This window comes from Schistocerca cancellata, chromosome 6 (assembly GCF_023864275.1).
Source record: "Schistocerca cancellata isolate TAMUIC-IGC-003103 chromosome 6, iqSchCanc2.1, whole genome shotgun sequence".
NCBI classification, from domain to species: domain Eukaryota; kingdom Metazoa; phylum Arthropoda; class Insecta; order Orthoptera; family Acrididae; genus Schistocerca; species Schistocerca cancellata.
This window is the reverse complement of record NC_064631.1, coordinates 256581734-256601818: the sequence shown is the minus strand read 5'-3', so window position 1 is coordinate 256601818 and position 20085 is coordinate 256581734. Positions and strand designations below refer to the sequence as shown.

Below are 20085 nucleotides of genomic sequence, written 5' to 3'. Positions count from 1 at the left end.
ATATTGGAATCATGGTTTATGGTCGTTTCCGCCATATTTGTGACGTCATGGGTCAAAGCAGACGGGCGGGATTGGACATTTCTGTATTTCCAGTTTCTCATTTCTTTACTCAATCAAATCTAGACGGATTTAGTATGATTAGCATTAAGCAGTACAGTGGTAGGTTACTGGTGATATAGTAAAACACATTAAGTTTGTATGATATCTTTGTTTCGTGTTAGTGCATACCTTGACTCGCTCCGCATCCCTGAAGGTTCTCTTCTTGGTGGGGTCTACGCAATATGATGGATGAATGAATGGTTTTAGAAAGAGAAGACAACTGCCACACCTGTAGCAGTATACGCCCGTGTGCTTCAGCAACATCTAAACCCGCAAAATCTTTCAACAACATCTGAGGACCTTAGAAATGATACAACATTCCCTCACCAGTCAAGTTGGCACATTTTAAACATTTTCCATGAACTGATGGTACCTACATATTCACCCAACACAAAAGTGGTTGGCACTAGGCGCTTACAAGTTGCTGTTAGCTGGCTATTGCACCTCACGTGCCACATGTAGTGATAAATGAAAAGAGAATTATTTCCAAACATATGCTTGCATGACCTTTTTTTCTTGTTTTGGACACACACACACACATACACACACACACACACACACACACACACACACACACACACACACACACACACACACACACACACACACATTCACTGGTATACAAGGTGTGCAACGGTCAGTATTCAAGGATATAGCAGGAACACTCATTTGGAGAAAGAAAAAACTTCATATGGACACATTCCGTTTTCTGAACATTTTCTGAGACAACACATTTATGAGGAACTGGGTTAGACGCAAGACTGAACCATGTGGCACTCCCTATGTGATTTTTTCCCCCAGTACAAATAACTGGCCACTAAGATCGCCAGGCCTTAAGCTGTAAGATTTTTTTTATGTATTGGATGAAATCTGAGGTGTGAAAACAAAAGGTGAATATGCAAGATGAACTGCTTCATTGCTTCGTGGATGCTGCTGCCCTTGTCATGGAATATGCAGAAGCCCTCAGGATAAGCAACACAACATGTTGTCTCAAAAATGCACAAATTCATTGAAGTTGGTGATAAGATATTTGAACATTTATTTGAAATGTACAACAACTGTAATGTGGTGTGTACAATAATGTTTAGAGGTGAAGGTGTTAAAAAATATATTTTTCAATTGACACAATGTTCATATTGTAATGTTAACTAACTGCTGGTCATATGTAAATCTGACAATGTACTGAATAAAAGATAAAATAAATAATAATGTACATTAAATGTGTTCTATCTTATAAACTATTCAAAACAAGGCTTATGTCCATATGAAGTTTTTTTTTTTTTTTTGCTTTTGTTGAGAGCCTCAGTAGCAGAGAGCTTCCATACAGTCTTCAAAGGACAATCACATTACCTGGGACCAGTTCCAAAATCAAACACTGTGTGCAGTTGTAGAGAGGTACATGTCAAATGGTCTGTTACCTGTTGGCTCCACTCAGTGTAAAGCCAGGAGTGCTTGAGACTCCTGGTCTCGGGACAGGGGCCCATGTTGCAGGGCTCCTCATCTGCAGGGCGGTCACTCTGAGGGCACTCCTCCTCGCCACTCTGCCCGTAAGGGCCCTGGCACATCACGGCTCTCGAACGATTGCCCTGGCCGCATGGGGCTGAGCACTAATTGGGAAAACAGGGCAGTAGTAAGAATTTATTTAGTAACAATCCTGTCACATTAATACAAAGCACATAGGCACTGGTACTGAGTAAAGACACCTTCTGAAGTTGCAGATACATGCTACTGAACAATATTATTTGTGTGTGACAGATATGGAAAAGTGTGTGTACAGTTGTAGCTAAAACATACATCAATGTTACACAGTAAAATTAGAAGGTTTGGATACTATTTGTTCACATCTACCGACATTATTGCGGTTTCTGCATATAAATTCAAACCAGAAAAAACTCTATACTGTAGTGATCTTAAACACATACTCACTCACAAAACGGGAAGGCAATGGAATGCAAAAAGATACAAATGAAAATGGTAAGAACCCTTTTCCATGAACTTTTCAGTTCCACGGTTCTCAACTGCGGAATTCGACAAAAATTTCGTGCTCTTAGGATTTTTTTCTCCAGATGCTGTTAAATCTTCGCGTTCGGACATTAACGAATATAGGAAATCTGATATGCATACACAGAGCGAATCAGAACATCACCGACAAAATTTTGGTGGTGGTTCTGGGATTTTTTTGGAGTATTCCGGTATAAGGAGCGTGTTGTCCTCTGACTCGTTTCGGACCAATAACGTAGTTATGATTTATTCGGCTTGTAAGACCACTTACCTCTGTCTCTGTGAAAATACCTTCACAACAGTGAAGAAGCCTACGATATCCACTCACCCAAATGTACAACAAAAACAGAGCAACGCAACAATCCTGAGTACTGTGATACGCTGCCGTCGCCGTGGGAACAGCTCAGCATATCATCGTTTTGCCGTTCTGTCATTGCGTTCAGTGCACCCATTCATTAGGTGCATATCGGCCAACTCCGTCATTAAACCTATTCGTATTGCTGTGTACCACTGTTAACGCACAATTAACATTGCCGGGGAAAGAAACCCGAGACGGCTAAGTGCAGCTGTGAATGCAAGCCTTAGAGCGAAGAGTAAAGTGGGCGTTACTGCTGTCAACAACGAATACCAATGGTGAACGGAACAACTTTGTTTCTAAATAGGCACAAAGAACACACTGTCGCCATTTACGTTGTTATGCAGTAATTTGCTGTGCAATTTAGATTCTAAGTTAACTGAGGTAAGAAATCGCACAAAATGCAAATACTCTGTAACAAGTCACGAAAGATCACGGGTCCCTTGTACCGAAACACCATTTTATCTCGCCCAACGTGTCACTAGCTTCAATTTTTATCAAAGGATACTTTTCAAGCATTTGTTATCTCCGAGCAGGTATTGTATGCGCAAACAAAGTTGACACTCTGCGCGGTGGCTGATGGGAGCGACTGCAAAGGCATTTCCAAATTACAGCTACTCCCATCAGCAAGAGCGCCGAGTGTCATCTGTTTTTTGCGCGTACTTTCGTATTCAGATATGCTTGGCACGGCGTGCATTTTTTAGTCTCTCTTATGTGTAGCTGCTCGACATGAGGGAGTTGAGGCATACTCCGTCCGCATTACTACTTTCAGTAGCGGCCATTATATCCTCCCTACTTCGTTCCTTAGAAATGGTCAACAGAGAGTGCACACAGAGCAGTTACCCGCATTTTGAAGTACTGAAGTAGTTTTGGTAGCCCGAACAGATACTCTACAGTGTCACCAACTATCCAAAATGAAATAAGCCAAGTGTGTCATCAAAAAAGGCCAAATAAAGCTGAAATAAAACGAGGTTTGTTATTATGCAGTTTTATTTTTGTAATAATTGTATGTGTAAGGCATTTAAGGGGAGGCGGTACGTATACGAAAATACGGTAATGTAGATATTGTTAGGTAACTCTCAACTTTGTGAGCAACAATTTAATCAAATTTTATACACAGGCATACCAAAATGTAATCAACGCTGATATTATTTTGATGGATTTCTTTTTTTTTCGTATTCGAGTTCTTGAAAAATATTTTACTCGTATCATCTATGTAATTCGGTGTAAAACGACTTCAGGAAATAACTGTTCCACAGGATTTTGCGTCGCATCTTAAATGCGTGTACGAAGTTTCATTTTAATGAGTTTAATAGCCGGAGAGAAAAGCGCAAAAGAATAAAAATTTAGAGACGTGCCTCGTGCAATCTGATTAGGCAAATGATTTCTGGAAGCACTAGCACTTCGAATGCACATATAACAATTTCAGATTTTATTTCTGTAGTAAGTATATAAAACATCAGCCCATTTTTGAAACCTTGATATTCTGATGCTAAAATGAATTTAAATACAGTATCGTTCACATGTTTCTGATACGTACTTACAGGGAAAACTTCAAACTAAATGCACTGTAATATGACATTATTTCGTACACTTAGCGAACTACTGCAGTGAATAGGCGATCGCTGTTCCTCTCCTCAGTTCAGCCGCTGGCACATGGTTTTCTGCAACTGTGAAGTATATTACTTCTGATTCATCCTGTGTAAATCAAAGTCCGCTTTGCTTAGAAGAGCTGTCTTCATTAATGTGTAGTTTCGATACTTTGCTGATGTGAGCTGCGCTGCAACAGCCTTTCTAGTAAGTCTCTCAACTGTTCATTTTTCGTAGTTGCGTTCTTGGTCTTGCGTATGCTGATGAACTCATTGCACACCAACACAGCTTTAGTCTGCTCTGTTGTGCTTTCTAACTCTGTCTAATAACACATGTTCATAGAATACTGAATCGAGTTTTGGTATTCAATGCAAATAATTTTCGTTTCATCAACATGGATTTTAAAGCCAGATGATTGTGAAGGAAGTCATACTTCCTGACCCCAGCTAAATCACTTACTTGTCAGCTAAATGATTTTCAAAGGACCCACAATTAGCTCTGGTAAGCTGATTTGGCAACACTGATACTGTACTTTGCACAACAGGTGAGTATTGGTAAGGGGGAGATCACTGATAACGAAATTTTTCCTGATTGCTGGGCTCCCTCGTTTTAAATTGCTAGATGTCGAAAGTCTTCGAGGTGCTAGTGTTTTGCGAATCTCCACTGCTTACTATCTAACAATAACAATAACGTGAACAGCGTCGTAGCAACGGTAGTATCTCCTGTGCTGCTCCGCCTTCCATCATGGGTAGGAATGAAATCAGTAAAATTTTGTGTGTCAAGCAACAATTTTGCAACAGCTCGGCTGAGATAATGATAGCCACAGATAGAGTCTACATGGTGGTCTATTTTCTTACGTTTCTCCTTAATGTAAACAAGACGAAAATGAGGAATTATTAGTTTTGAGTTATCTGTCTTTGATTAACAATCTGAGCGTGTACGAGTACTGAACCCCCACTAACAAAAGCAGACGCAAACGAATGGAGAATGTTATTGTAATAATATATTTAAGGAGCGGTTCTAATGGCCATAATTAATTTCATACGAGGGAATATGTAAAGCAATTGAATTTTTTACACACCACTACTCGGCCATACTGTGCGAGCCAAAATGAAAGAAGGATAAATCCAAAAGCACATTTAGTAGCTTATTTTTGCTATTTACCTGATGCTAATACCTTCTCAAGTTGTGTTGCCTCATCCAGAGGTCATTTCGCAGTCAAATTCATTTTGTTGTTTTTTATTTTTTTGTAAGACCTACTTATTTAAAGCCTTCTCCATTCAGTGGAACATGAATCATAACTACAGGCGAACAAATGATCTTATACAGCATTTTGTAGAGTATAGAGTGTATGTCATCTTGTGCTGTCGGAACACACAGTAACTGCGTGTTATTTTAAAACGGGAGACAAGTCCGCAGAACTGTTGCTATCTAGCGTTTGATCCATTGTTAAGTTCAACTGGAGGGCGATTGTTATGTCGCTGGTCGCAACAGCTGTAAACGTCTTCAAATTGGGAGTGTGACAGCACGTTCAGAGGCTCCGAAGGCTAGCAAGAGTCCTCAGAATAAAAGTGAGCATAACGTTACCCATCCTGCTCCTATACGAACTTCAGACAATGTGCGTTTCACTGCATTTGACCAAGGCGGCATTACACATACGGTATCTCAGCCAAGCTGCAGAGTTCACTAAAGGACTCATATTTTGATAATTCAGACCAAATTCCAATCATGTCTGTCACATTCTCCCACTGCACAAAGCTGATTTCCTACCACTGGAGTTTTGCGTCAGACAGGATGGCCGGTGTGGTAGCTAATTGTGTGACAGTGTCCTATTTCTCTTCTTAAACAGTTTTCTGGTGCTGTAAATGATACCTTGCGTAGTACTTCAGCATTCTTTGGGAGACCGGATTGGAGCTTACTGACAAAGCGTACAATGAAATTACCGTAATGCAAAGTTTGTGAATTCCGATTTTAGTATCCACAGTCCTTACGGTATGCAAAATTCCTATTTAATTCTCAAAAACAGAACCCAAATGTGGTTTGGGGCGAAGGAAATTCTGAACATTTAAAAAAGCCGGATCCTTTTGACACCTGTTTGCGATTGCCATTTGTTCAACTGTTCTGATTAAAATAGTGAAATCTTGTAGCAGCTTGGTTGGGTCAGCATATATAGACTGGAGCGCCTTATGAACTACTTTGCCCTCTCGCAGAAATGGTAGTAGAAATATGAAAAACAATTTGTTGTTACTGCCTTTATTCATTTTACACAGTGTCTTGATCGGTATAGAACTTTTCATTCACTGAGGCTTCCCCGAAGTACTCTGTTCTCTGTTACAGCCTCCCACTAAGTACACGTTCACAGACGGGCTCAATTGCGATGTGTTGTGTTCCTGTGATTGTTAGTATCCTCAAGGGATACCGATCTTAAAGTGTTTTGTATAGATCGTTATACGATTTTTGCTTCCCGAGGAGAGGTGAAACCAATTACGGACTTTCAATTTCAAATGGGCTGGTGTTGTTCTTTACAGGAGTGTGAAAGGGCATCTGGATGGAGCGGCAAGAAAATTGTATGAGGATTGAATGTGGAATTTCTCGCTTGAGGAGAGCATAAACTCCGTTGTACAAATGGTTCTAAGCACTACGGGACTTAACATCTGAGATCATCAGTCCCCTAGACTTAGGGTTCCGGACTGAAGCGCCTAGAACCGCTCGGCCACCGCGGTCGGCAAACTCCGTTGTCTTTGCCAACGATAACAGATGCGTTATCTGTGTCTATACCACACATCTACAAATTCAGTTCAGTCAGTTAATATAGCTTGCACGTCTTCAACAATTGTTTTTGCTTCACTGAATCAGTCTAAGAATTTCAAAAACACAAACTTCACATCCTTTGTTTTTTGAGAAGTACAAAATAAAAACACTTTACTGTATCGTAACAGTAGTGCCGATGCTCTCGTCAATAAGTATGCTATACGAACTATCAGCAACATAATTTTGAACAAAACTTTGAAGTGCGGATATATTACATTTTTTTATCACATCACTAGATTTTGTGCGATGTTATTTTAAGATCACTTATTTGGAAAAAAGGGTTGCTCAGATCGATAAGGATGAAAATTCAGTTTAGAGTGCCTAGTACGAGAAAATCGTTTAGCCGCTTTCATGTGCTTGTCGGATTTAGAATAACTTCTCAGTCCCGGATACTTGCAGTTAAGAAGACGTTGACGAAAAACTCTTCGCACTTTTATTTGTCGGCAACTTTCGAACCTAGTCTTTTTAACTATTCGTCATTTAACCATTCTTCTCTGAATAGTTGTGCTATAGAGATTTCTTCAGCATTTTTAACTAAACGTACACACTTCGAAGAACTGCCTTCTTATTCAAAGTGAAAAAGATTTACATAAATGAACTGAAAAGGATAAACCCTGTTGCCAACATATTATTGATAATAAGAATAGCACTGGAGACTATTGTAGCAGGTGCGACAGTTAATTCAACAACCCACTGTTGACCCGCTGCAGTATGTTAGTGCGTCAGACGCCACGCAATATTAACTCCATTCTGAATTCAGTGGGATTTCTTGTTCGAATGTTAATATTTTAGCACAAATGTGAACTAAGTTAATTGGGATGGGATGTTTAAGGGGGACTAAACAGCTAAACTAAGTTAATTAAATTATTTAATTGTGTTTAATATTTTTAAAATACAACAATAGGAGAAATCTGCAAGATTTTTGGCTGTCGGCTGAGAAGAATATTTTCCGCGTTTAAGGAATACAAATTTGCCGGGATCAGCCGAAAATCAGCTGAGTTGACAACACTGATACCGACAATGTTTGGGATATGCTGTCCGCCCTGACAGTCAGCTTGGAACTAACACTAGTTGCGCTCACTACTCATCCTGCCCTCTTCCCCATCCTCAAAACTGGTAGGAGTATTTGGAAATACTCACGAACAACTTCAGTGTACTGTTTAAGAGCACCGTGTAAGATTTTTGTGTCCCTATTGACAAATTCAATTGATAAACAGGTCTAATATGACGTAACACGAGCTTTACGTACTGTTTGACTTTGTCACATCTCAAGTGTAGTGACATTTTTAACTATTCAATTTGATCATGTGTGGCCTCAACACCCAGAATTATGCGCTCTAGTATGTAACGATTTTCTCATTTGTGTTAGTTCGTAAACGAAAAGAGGTTTTCATACTTCACCTGTTACGAGTCGTTTGGAGATAGTAAAATGAAGCTTAAATGTAAACATAAGTTGTGGAAAATATATACTCTGTATTTTGCAAAATTCTTTTTCTAGTCAATGCTCCACAGCTTGTAATGATTCAGAAATAGCATCTTAAATTCGGCAAGAACTTCTGCATCAATGTTTCCAAACAATGGAAAATTCAGATGGAACTTTCGATCAAAAAGTCTTCTCTGGTCAGCGGCTCACGTGTGTATGAGCTGTGCTTCTATGAATTTGTCTATGCTTTCTACGTTAGAAGAAGGCCTTTCGGCCGAAAGCTCACGTATTATCAGTCATTGTTGTGCCTGCCTGCAACTAAACGTCTCCTCTATATGGTGAGTAGCAATCTATCCTTTTCATAATATAGTTGTTACATTAATATCAATATTTCCGGAACAGGCAAGAGCATGATCCTTGAAAGGAAGATGCTGATGGTCACGATGATCAATGTTTTTCTATTTATTACTGGTTTATGTCACAAACCATCATCAGGTCGACTTCACTGGAAGATCAAAATAGCACTTCTTATCAGGAAAGGTAATATCTAAAGTACTTGTAGAGAACAGTGGGGTTTTACCTACAAAACGTATTTTGGACACTACCTGGCGAGACGAGAGCTATTTGTATCGTCGAGCAGAGAAGACTTAAATCGATCTGAATTAAAAAATGATATACCGGATTTTGGAATTTTAAAGACGTCCTTCCTTAATGATTTTTTACTTCTTATGGGCAGCAGCACAGGCTCGATAAGATTTGTTTCCACTCGCAGTTATTTTAAAATAGCACTTTATTAAGCACTGACAGTTTCAGGCGTCGCTCGTCCTGCAGCCAGTAAGGGGGCGTCCATTAGTTACGTGAGGCGCTTAAGGAGGGGGAAGGGAGGAGTCGAGCAGAAGCTTACCCAGTCTCTCGTGGGGGAGGGGGGGGGAGGGGGCGGGAGGGGGCTCGGCAAATATCACGTAATTTTTCCCCCAAGAAAAAGTGTAAAATTGCGAGAAAACTGGATTAAATTAAGTACAACATGTTTCTCGACTAAGACATGGATAAATCGTACGCAATAATATTTAACGTGGTTATGCGAACGCCACAAACTAGCACAGTAGCCCATGGATTGTTTATACTTGTACTAAATAAAAATAATTAAGCAAATTATGTTTTTTCAATAGATCGAACGCAATCAAGCACAGATTAACGTGTTTACGCTAAAAATACGCATTTTGTAAAATCTCACGTGAGGTTGGGAGGGGGGGGGAATGGGGTCGAGACAAATCGCACGACATCTCATCAATGGAGGATGCGGGTCAAAAAAACGTCAAAATCGCCTCACGTAATTAATGAACATCCCCTAGTAGTTGTGGGAACATCAACCTCTTAAGTTCATGCATAGCATGATCGACAATGTGCAGGAATCCACAAAGTACACATACAACACCTCTATTCCGACGTCCTGGAAATTGACGACCATGCAGTGCGTAACTGTGAATGAGAATTCCCTTTTGTTTTACATAACTTACAAGGATGACGTATCCACATCTATTACGCAGTTGAGAACGTGTAACTGTCAAAATGAGGTAACAATAAATAACATAAAGTGAGTGTAGGGGGGTAAGCCACGAATCCTGCGCAGTCCTACTGGGCGAGGTCTTAATGCAAGAGATCTGCTATCGCCTTCTTCCGACCTGTTATGAAGTGCCAAGTGTGTATCTGTGTCATGTGGATGAGCTGTGATAAGTGCTTGTACAGTGTAGTGTTGTGTTGATGTTGTTATGGGTAAAGGGAGCGCAGAGGTAAACACGCGGTGCCAGTGCATAGCCTATTCCACAGCGCAAACGGAGTCGCCATGCTTAATGTCCCCATTCGGCGGACGCGTCACCATCTAGATCTAGAGTGTCACAAACCCTAACTTCATGAGACACTGCTGATAGGTTTTGTGACCAGGAACTTCATGCCACCATCTCTTCAGTCATCAGTCTTCTGACTAGTATGATGCGGCCCAATACGAATTCCTCTCCTGTGCCAACCTTTTCATCTCAGAGTACCAAGTGCAACCTACGCCTTCAATTATTTGCTTGATGTATTCCGATCTCTGTCTTCCTCTATAGTTATTACCCTCTACAGCTACATCTACTACCCTGATGTCTCAATAGATGTCCTATCATCATGCCCCTTCTTATTGTCAGTGTTTTGAAGATATTCTTTTACTCGCTGAATCTGCAAACAACCTCATTCCTTACCTTATCAGTCCAACATTCTTTTGTAGCACCACATCTAAAATACTTAAATTCTCTTCTGTTCCAGTTTTGCCACGGTCCATGTGTCACTACAATACAATGCGATGTTCCAGACATACATTTTTAGAAATTTCTTCCTTAAATGAAGGCCTTTGTTAGATACTAGTAGACGTCTCTTGGCCAGGAATGTTCTTTTTGCCAATGATACTCTACGTTTATGTCTTCCTTCCTCCGTCCATCATGGGTTATTTTGTTCCCTAGGTTGCAGAATTGCTTAACTTCGTCTAGTTCGTATTCTCCATTTCTGATATAAAGTTTTTTGCTGTTCTCAAATGTGACTTCTCATTACTTCTGTCTTTCTTCCAATTACTCTCAATCCATATTCTGTACTCGTTGGACTGTTCATTTCATTCAACAGATCTTGTAATTCTTCTTCAATTTAACTCAAGACAGCATTGTCATCAGTGAACCTTATCACTGATATCGTCTCACTCTGAATTTTAATCCCACTCTTGAACCTTTCTTTTATTTCCGTCATTGCTTCTCCGATGTATAGATTGTACAGTAAGGCTGAGAGACTAGATCCTTGTCGTACGTCCTTCTTGAGCCGGACAATTCGTTGTTGTTCTTCCAGTCTAACTGTTCCCTCTTGGTTCTTACACATATTACACATATATTGAAGAGCCAAAGAAAATTGTACACTTGCCTAATATAGTGTAATGCCGCAACACGACGTGGCACAGACTCGACTAATGTCTGAAGTAGTGCTGGAGGGAACTGACACCATGAATCTCGCAGGGCTGTCCGTAAATCCGTTAAGAGTACCGGGGTGCGGAGAGCTCTTCTGAGCAGCACGTTGCAAGGCATCCCAGATGATAGCCGGCCGGAGTGGCCGAGCGGTTCTAGGCGCTACAGTCTGGAACCGCGCAGTTTCGAATCCTGCCTCGGGCATGGATGTGTGTGATGTCCTTAGGTTAGTTAGGTTTAAGTAGTTCTAAGTTCTAGGGAACTGATGACCTCAGAAGTTAAGTCCCATAGTGCTCAGAGCCATTTGAACCTTTTTTTTTGCTCAATGATGTTCATGTCTGGGAAGTTTGATGGCCTGCGGAAGTGTTTAAACTCAGAAAAGTTTTCCTGGAACCACTCTGTAGCAACTCTGGACGTATCGGGTGTCTCACTGTCCTGCTGGAATTGCCCGAGTGACATCGGACTGCACTGTGGATATGAATGGATGTAGGTGATCAGACAGGATGCTAACGTACGTGTCACCTGACAGTCGTATCTAGACGTATCAGGAGACTCATATCATTCCAGCTGCACACGGCCCACACCATTACAGAGCTTCCACCAGCTGGAACAGTCCCATGCTGATATTCAGGATCCATGGATTAATGAGGTTGTCTCCATACCCGTTCACATCCATCTGCTCGATACAATCTGAAACGAGACTCGTCCGAGCAGGCAACATGTTTCCAGTAATCAACAGTCCAATGTCGGTGTTGACGGGCTCAGACGAGGCTTAAAGCTTCGTGCCGTGCAGTCATCAAGGGTACACGAGTGGGCCATCGGCTCCGAAAGCCCATGTCGATGATGTTTCGTTGAATGGTTCACACGCTGACACTTGTTGATGGCCCAGCAATGAAATTTGCAGCAATTTGTGATAGGGTTACGCTTCTGTCACGTTGAACGATTCTCTTCAGTCGTCGTTGGTCCCGTTCTTGCAGGATCTTTTTCCGGCATCAGCGATGTCGGAAATTTGATTTTTTACCGGATTCCTGATATTCACGGTACACTCGTGAACTGGTCGTAAGCGAAAATCCTCTCTTCATCGCTACCTCGGAGATGCTGCGTCCCCTCGCTCGTGTGCCGCCTATAACTCCACGCTCAAACTCACTAAAATATTGAAAACCTGCTGTTTTAGCAGCAGTAACCGATCTAACAACTGCGTCAGACACTTGTTGTCTTACATAGCCGTTGCGGAACGCAGGGCCGTATTCTGCCAATTTACATATCTCTGTATTTGAATACGCATGTCTATATCACTTTCTTTGGCGCTCCAGTGTGTTACCTGTCTTTCCCAATGGCTTACACCTATTTTTCTCAGAATCTGGAACATTTTGCGTTATTTTAGATTGTCGGGCCCTTTTTCCAGGACGACAAATCCAAAGAATGTGTATCGATTTTTCTTTAGTCTTGCTTCCATTATCAACGGCCATGTCAGAACTGCCTCTCTGGTGCCGTTACCTTTCCTGAAACCTGGCTCGTCGTCATCCATCACATCCTCAATTTTCTCTTCCATTCTTCTGTATGTTCTTTGGGGTGTTAGACTTACTTAGAGGAGGTAGGACGTCAAACGGGCCGAATTGGAGCAGGAGAGGCACCACAGGACATTTTAGTTTCCACTGTCTATACTTTTACAAATAAATTCATAAAACTTTGTCAGCATGACCAGGAAGGATTCAGGATTCACACTCGTAGCAGCGGAAGTTCAAAAACATAACAAAATAATTCTTTTTACATGTGAAATTTCATCATTTTTTCACTTACTATTGGCTGCATTTGTTACTATAGGTACACTTTTCTTCATAAATAGGAGAGATTATTCGACGAATTTTGTACAGCATACAAACCATACTTACAGGGGTATGAAGCTCTACAATTTCTTTAGTTTACGAAAAAATGAATGAGCTGTTATATTTTAAATTTCATGTTTAGAAAAAACTCAAATTCTACAGTTTATTATCTGAATTTTTACCGCAGTTTTTAATAGATTTGGAAAATTCTAGAGTTTCATACACTTGTGAGTACGGTTTGTGTGCTGTGCAAAATTCATCGAAGAATCTCTCTTACTTATGAAGAAAAGTGTACCTATAGCAATACATGCTGGCAATAGTGAGTGAAAAAATGATGAAATTTGACATGTAAAAAAATTATTTTGTTATGTTTTTGAACTCGCACTGGTACGAGTGTGAATCCTGAATCATTTCTGGTCATGCTGACAAAGTTTTATGAATTAATTTGTAAAAGTATAGACTGTAGGAATTAAAATGTCCTGCGGTGCCCCTCCTGCTCCAAGTCGGCCCGTTTGACTTCCTACCCCCCTTAATAAAGTACTATTTTAAAATAACAGCCTGGTGGAAATGTCATTCTCCAAACGAGATGATTCTGTACAACAATGTTCATTTGAGATGTACCACTTCTGTGAGACCCCTCTATAGTTCTGCACAAAGCTTAACGTATTTAATTCAATGTGACTAGCTAATTTAATAAGAGTATTTAACGCGAAGTTTTCCGAATCGACGAAGAGATGCAGGTGTTGGCAGCAGGTACTCACCTCTCCCCAGGGCCCGGCGCGCCACTCGGGCTCGTGTCCCGGGCAGGGCGGCCCGTCGCAGGGCTGCGAGCGCGCCGGCGCCGGCGTCATGGCGCACGCGCCGTCCGACACCACCATGTTGAGGTCGGCCGTCAGCTGCTGGCGGCACACGACGGCGCGCGTCTGCGAGCCGCCGCGGCCGCAGCTCACGGAGCAGGGCCCCCACTCGCCGGCCTCCCACCTGCAAAGCGCACCCGAGTCCAGCGTGAGGTTCGTCAGGCGGGTGGTACGAAGCTAGTGAAAACGATCCCTGCTGCTAGGAGGTTTTGTAACCTGATGTTCCGCAAATAGGGTCTCTCCAAAATCAGATCTAATACTGGCTGATTATGACTACTGGCCATTAAAATTGCTACGCCAAGAAGAAATGCAGATGATAAACGGGTATTCATTGGACAAATATATTATACTAGAACTGACATGTGATTACATTTTCACGCAATTTGGGTGCATAGATCCTGAGAAATCAGTACCCACAACAACAACCTCTAGCCGTAATAACGGCCTTGATACGCCTGGGCATTGAGTCAAACAGAGCTTGCATGGCGTGTACAGGTACAGCTGCCGATGCACCTTCAACACGATACCACAGTTCATCAAGAGAAGTGACTGGCGTATTGTGACGAGCCAGTTGCTCAGTCACCATTGACCAGACGTTTTCAATTAGTGAGAGATCTGGAGAATGTGCTGGCCAGGGCAGCAGTCGAACATTTTCTGTATCCAGAAAGGCCCATACAGTGCCTGCAAGATGCGGTCGTGCATTATCCTGCTGAAATATAGGGTTTCGCAGGGATCGAATCAAGGGTAGAGCCACAGGTCGTAACACTTCTGAAATGCAACGTCCACTGTTCAAAGTGCCGTCAATGCGAACAAGAGGTGACCGAGACGTGTAACCAATGACACCCCATACCATCACGCCGGGTGATACGCCAGTATGCCGATGACGAATACACGCTTCGAATGTGAGTTCACCGCAATGTCGCCAAACACTGATGCGACCATCATGATGCTGTAAACAGAACCTGGATTCATCCGAAAATATGACGTTTTGCCATTCGTGCACCTAGGTTCGTCGTTGAGTACACCGCGCAGGCGCTCCTGTCTATGATGCAGCGTCAAGGGTAACCGCAGCCATGGTCTCCGAGCCGGTAGTCCATGCTGCTGCAAACGTCGTCGAACTGTTCGTACAGATGGTTGTTGTCTTGCAAACGTCCCCATCTGGGATCGAGACGTGGCTGTACGATCCGTTACAGCCATGCGGATAAGATGCCTGTCATCTCGACTGCTAGTGATTCGAGGCCGTTGGGATCCAGCACGGCGTTCCGTATTACCCTCCTGAACCCACCGATTCCATATTCTGCTAACAGTCATTGGATCTCGACCAACGCGAGCAGCAATGTCGCGATACGTTAAACCGCAATCGCGAAAGGCTACAATCAGACCTTTATCAAAGTCGGAAACATGATGGTACGCATTTCTCCTTCTTACACGAGGCATCACAACAACGTTTCACCAGGCAACGCCGATCAACTGCTGTTTGGGTATGAGAAATCGGTTGGAAACTTTCCTCATGTCAGCACGTTGTAGGTGTCGCCACCGGCGGCAACCTTGTGTGAATGCTCTGAAAAGCTAATGATTTGCATATCACAGCATCTTATTCCTGTCGTTTAAATTCCGCATCTGTAGCACGTCATCTTTGTGGTGTAGCAATTTTAATGGCCAGTAGTGTAGCTGCTCATCGAAGTTCACTATGGGCTGTAATTATCGTATGACAGCGAAACTTGGTAGATATGCTAATGCTTTAATGCGGAACCGACTTAATGCCGGAAGCAATTACTTCTGATTTTGGCCACCAGGTGCAAATCTCGCGCTGTACAGTGTCTCGTCGTAAAGCTCTGTGTAGGGAAAGTACGACCAACATGCCAGTGGCCGCCATTTTGGGCCCACTGCGCCAGTGGTGATACATTGACTTCTGCAGCAAATTTAGCCGTGTATATTAAGGAAGTGCTCTCAACCTTCTAATGCACTGCTAAAACTGATCAGTGACTTCAAACGGAAAATGTCGGATATCAAGCAAAAAATAAAATCTCAACAGATGTAAGCTAAATGAGTGAAAAGCAAGTGTTGTGTCGAGCATGAAGCACAGTTCTTTCCCTGCTATCCTTTATTAACAGCGAAAGCAGATTTCACAATTCTTCTTGTGGTATCGAGTTTGAACGCCTGCTTTCGTAATAAGCGTTAAATTGGTCGTATCCAATAGTCAGCAAGGCAAAAAGAAACCAAAATTAGTTCGCAGGTGCAAGGAAAAGCCGTCGCTAATTTAAAGCTCTATATCGACTTACTTCTTCCTGCTACTCGGTACTACGAAAATTCGCCCAATGCCTCTTTCGTTATACGAAATAATGCATTGGATTCAAATATATATGCGCTGTACCTTAGTAAATGGACTTGATAAACGTGCCTATATGATTATGCAGGCTTAACATTTTTGTCAGGTCTATACCATAAAATCTGTCTGCAAATTGTTCTATGACATCAGGAGAATGATTACGAAAGTACAAGAGAATACAACATTTTAAAAATGTGTTCGAATGAAACTAGGCCTACTATCAAAAATAGGGCGTAGGAATCAGTAACAACTTTATTCGTATTAATACAATGTAGATTAGCGGTCAGGGTGCAACAGTAATAATAGTCTCCAATGGGAACACCGGGTGCTGTTGGCTCCATTTCATTGCCGGCACGGTAGCTCAGCGTGTTCGGTCAGAGGGTTAGCTGCCCTCTGTAATTAAAAACTGAGTTAATGGATCACCGATGAACTTGAACGAGCGTCATGGTACGTCCACCCCGAACAAATAGAACGAACTCGAGATTTAGCTAGCATCAATAGCTAAGTGCTAGCGCACTGTACTCTGAAACCCAAGTTCGCAGGTTCAATTCCGCGTGGAATCAAATATATGGTGCCGGCACGGTAGCTCAGCGTGTTCGATCAGAGGGTTTAGCTACCCTCTGTAATAAAAAATACTGAGAGAACGGATTAACGAACACCTGAAACGAACAAATTTAACGAACAATATAGAACAAAATGAGAGAAAAAAAAGCGTGTTCGGTCAAAGTGCTGCGTACTCTCTGCAATAAAAAAACTGAGTCAAGGAATCAACGATCAACTTGAACGGATGTCTTGTGACGCCCGCCCAGACCAAACGCAACGAACTATATCGAACAAAATGAAACAAAAGGTAACGTTAATGGTTACTGAGTGAAATGTCGTACGTTCGGTACTTTACTAGGGCAAAAAATTTTTTTATTTATTATATTGTGTGGAATAAATTACAAGCTGTTATTGTGAGCGTCGTAAATGTAAGTTTAAACCATATTGTACAGTCAATCAGGTCAAATTTTTTACTAGTCATGATAACTTTGTACGGTATCACTCACTGTTTTTCGTTTTATGTGCTGACAGTCGCAGTTTTACCTCTAAGATTTCTATTTTGTAATTAAATTACCATTAAAACATCCTATTAGGCTTCTGACTTTTTTTTTGCTGTTCGAATGGATTGGAAACTAAGTAACAGAAACGTAAAAAGGACACAAAGACAAAAGGCCAGAAATGAATAAAATTCACTGAATGGTTAAGTCAAGTTCCTGTAACCACTGTTCTTCCCTTCGGAAGGAATTCTGTGCAGTTTTTGTCCCTTTTCGCCTCAAAACGAACAGCCAAAAGCGCAGCACTGAGGCATCATTCTACTTAAAACTCTGAAGATACTCAACACTTCCTATGCTTCACACATAACGCTTGGGCCCACAATGGCTGTTAATGTCACGTGACGCGGTTTCAGCCAACCCTGGACTTACGACGGAGGCAAACGCAGGGGAAATGGATGGCCATACTTTCCTTTATACAGAGCTCGGCGACGTCTCCGGTGCTCATATTCAGCAAATTGTCTAAGCAGTGGTTAATAATGAAATCAACATGGTGCCTTTCTGACTTGTTTGAACTTTTCTGCCCACGTCCCCCTCCTAATCCATTACATATGGCAGCATTTCTACACATCTTTTAGCATTCACAGCGGCGGAGTGGTACCTGGCGACCAAAATTAGAAATAATTTTTTCCAGTATAAATCGGTTCCACATTAACGCATTGGAATATCTTACCAAGTTTCGCTACCATACGATAGGTACAGATCGCAATGGACTTGTGTGAGTAGCTGAACATTATAAATAATCACGCGGTATAATATGGATTACTGTTGTGGTTTGGTTTGACCCAGTTTTCCACGCTAATCTGCCCTGTGCAATCTTCTACATCTCTGTGTAAAGCCAGTTTTGTATGAGCAACTTCCTGACCAAATTCGACTGCTGTTTGTGGACGTGCCACGTGCTTGCGCCGTAGGCCCCGCCTGGTGTAAATCAGCCGCCAACCATGCCGCGAGTGGACCACTGACGTCAGCGATTATTTGATTGTGCCTAATGTGGAGTTAGAAACTCTTGAGTTAGCTGCAAACTGAGCATGCTCAGAAGCACGGGCCTGTGGCTTCGTCTGCTAACACAGGGAGTTGAACTATTCTCGCCGAATCCATTCATGTCACAGTAGTAGATTATGTGCCCTATTAATCTGTTTTATTTTGTTGTTAGCATTTTTTTCAAGAAAAATGTTGCTCGATGGCCTGGATTTTTCCTCCTAATGAACTTCCATATGGGAGAACAGATAAAATACTGAAAGCAAAAAGGTAAAATTTATTTTTTACAGTACCTGGTCCAAAAAAAGCCTACACTATGCATAAATAGGAACGTAAATGCATAAAAATTTCGAATGAAAATTGTTTCGAAAATGAAAAAGACAGATCTGTTAACAAGGAAAATAATTTTCGATGTGCTTGTGATTCTTACAAGAGAATTGTTCAATCCGACGCGTAGAAACCTGTCCTATACAGGAAGAATACACCGAAAGAAGCACAATATCAAATATTTTAGCTGCTCAAACTCACTGCATGTACTTTTAAAAAAAGTTTTCCAGATTCGTAGCTCGCCAGATGGCTCAAAGAATGTATAGCCTTGCCGTAGCTACAACAGACACCGCATGCGCAACACGGCAGGTGCATAGCCTTGGTCGACGGCACGACAGTAAGCAGACAACACAGCATAATGCGATCGTAAACTGTAAAGTGAACTTCAGTTCCTTTGATAGTTTCTCTGAAACAGTCGTTCACAGTCCTATTCGCTTGAATTTGCAACTCATTTAATAGCCATATTAATTAGCAGTTGCTATTGTGGTATTGCTAAGTGTCGACAATGGACATAAAAATGAATTAATTTTCTTTGTGCAAGTTACAGAGTTTCACATTAATGTGGGATCCAGTTAACGTTTTCAGCCTTGCAAAGATGAAGTATAAAAAATGGAAGTAATCTATTTCTCCTGAGGACCTACATATGTGTTATGTATTAGTTAATTTCTTGGACATCATTCGGATTTTGTCGACGTTTCGTTAGAAATTGTGGAAATATTAGAAGAAATAGTAAATAAATGATTCCGTGAGTTGTGGCTTGAACGATGATTGTTATGCTAATTAAAGTCCAGAACTAAAACGCGGTACCTTCATACCCAAAGAAAACATATACAGTAATAGCTTTCAGTGTCAAAGAAATGGCTGTAAATTTTTGCATGGTGTGCATGGTGTCAAGAAAATGTTTTCGTCATCCATAGGTTGGCTTGGTTCAAATGGCTCTGAGCACTATGGGACTTAACATCTATGGTCATCAGTCCCCTAGAACTTAGAACTACTTAAACCTAACTAACCTAAGGACATCACACAACACCCAGTCATCACGAGGCAGAGAAAATCCCTGACCCCGCCGGGAATCGAACCCGGGACGTCATCCATAGGCACTCCACATTTTTGTGATGACAACGAAATGGAGCATGGAATGTCAGAAGCTCGAAAGTGGTAGGGAAGCTAGAAAACCTTAAAAGGGAAATGTAAATGCTCAATCTAGATACAGCAGGGGTCAGTGATGTGAATGGAAAGAAGACAAGGATTTTTGGTCAGATGAGTATAGGGTAATATCAACAGCAGCAGAAAATGGTATAACGGGAGAAGGATCCGTTACGGCCGGCCGGAGTGGCCGAGCGGTTAAAGGCGCTACAGTCTGGAACCGCACGACCGCTACGGTCGCAGGTTCGAATCCTGCCTCGGGCATGGG

The 20085-nt window shown here is 41.8% G+C and overlaps 1 protein-coding gene across 1 annotated transcript in view; it reads right to left on the bottom strand.

Moving 5' to 3' along the window:
• LOC126190931 (ADAMTS-like protein 4) overlaps positions 1-20085 on the bottom strand; it is a 732673-nt gene that overhangs the window by 68829 nt on the left and 643759 nt on the right. Inside the window, exons 8-9 of the mRNA XM_049931570.1 lie at positions 13848-14067; positions 1518-1706 (exon numbers count right to left, since the gene is read on the bottom strand). Of these exons, the coding sequence (XP_049787527.1) occupies positions 1518-1706; positions 13848-14067 (409 nt within the window). The remainder of the gene's footprint in view (positions 1-1517; positions 1707-13847; positions 14068-20085) is intronic.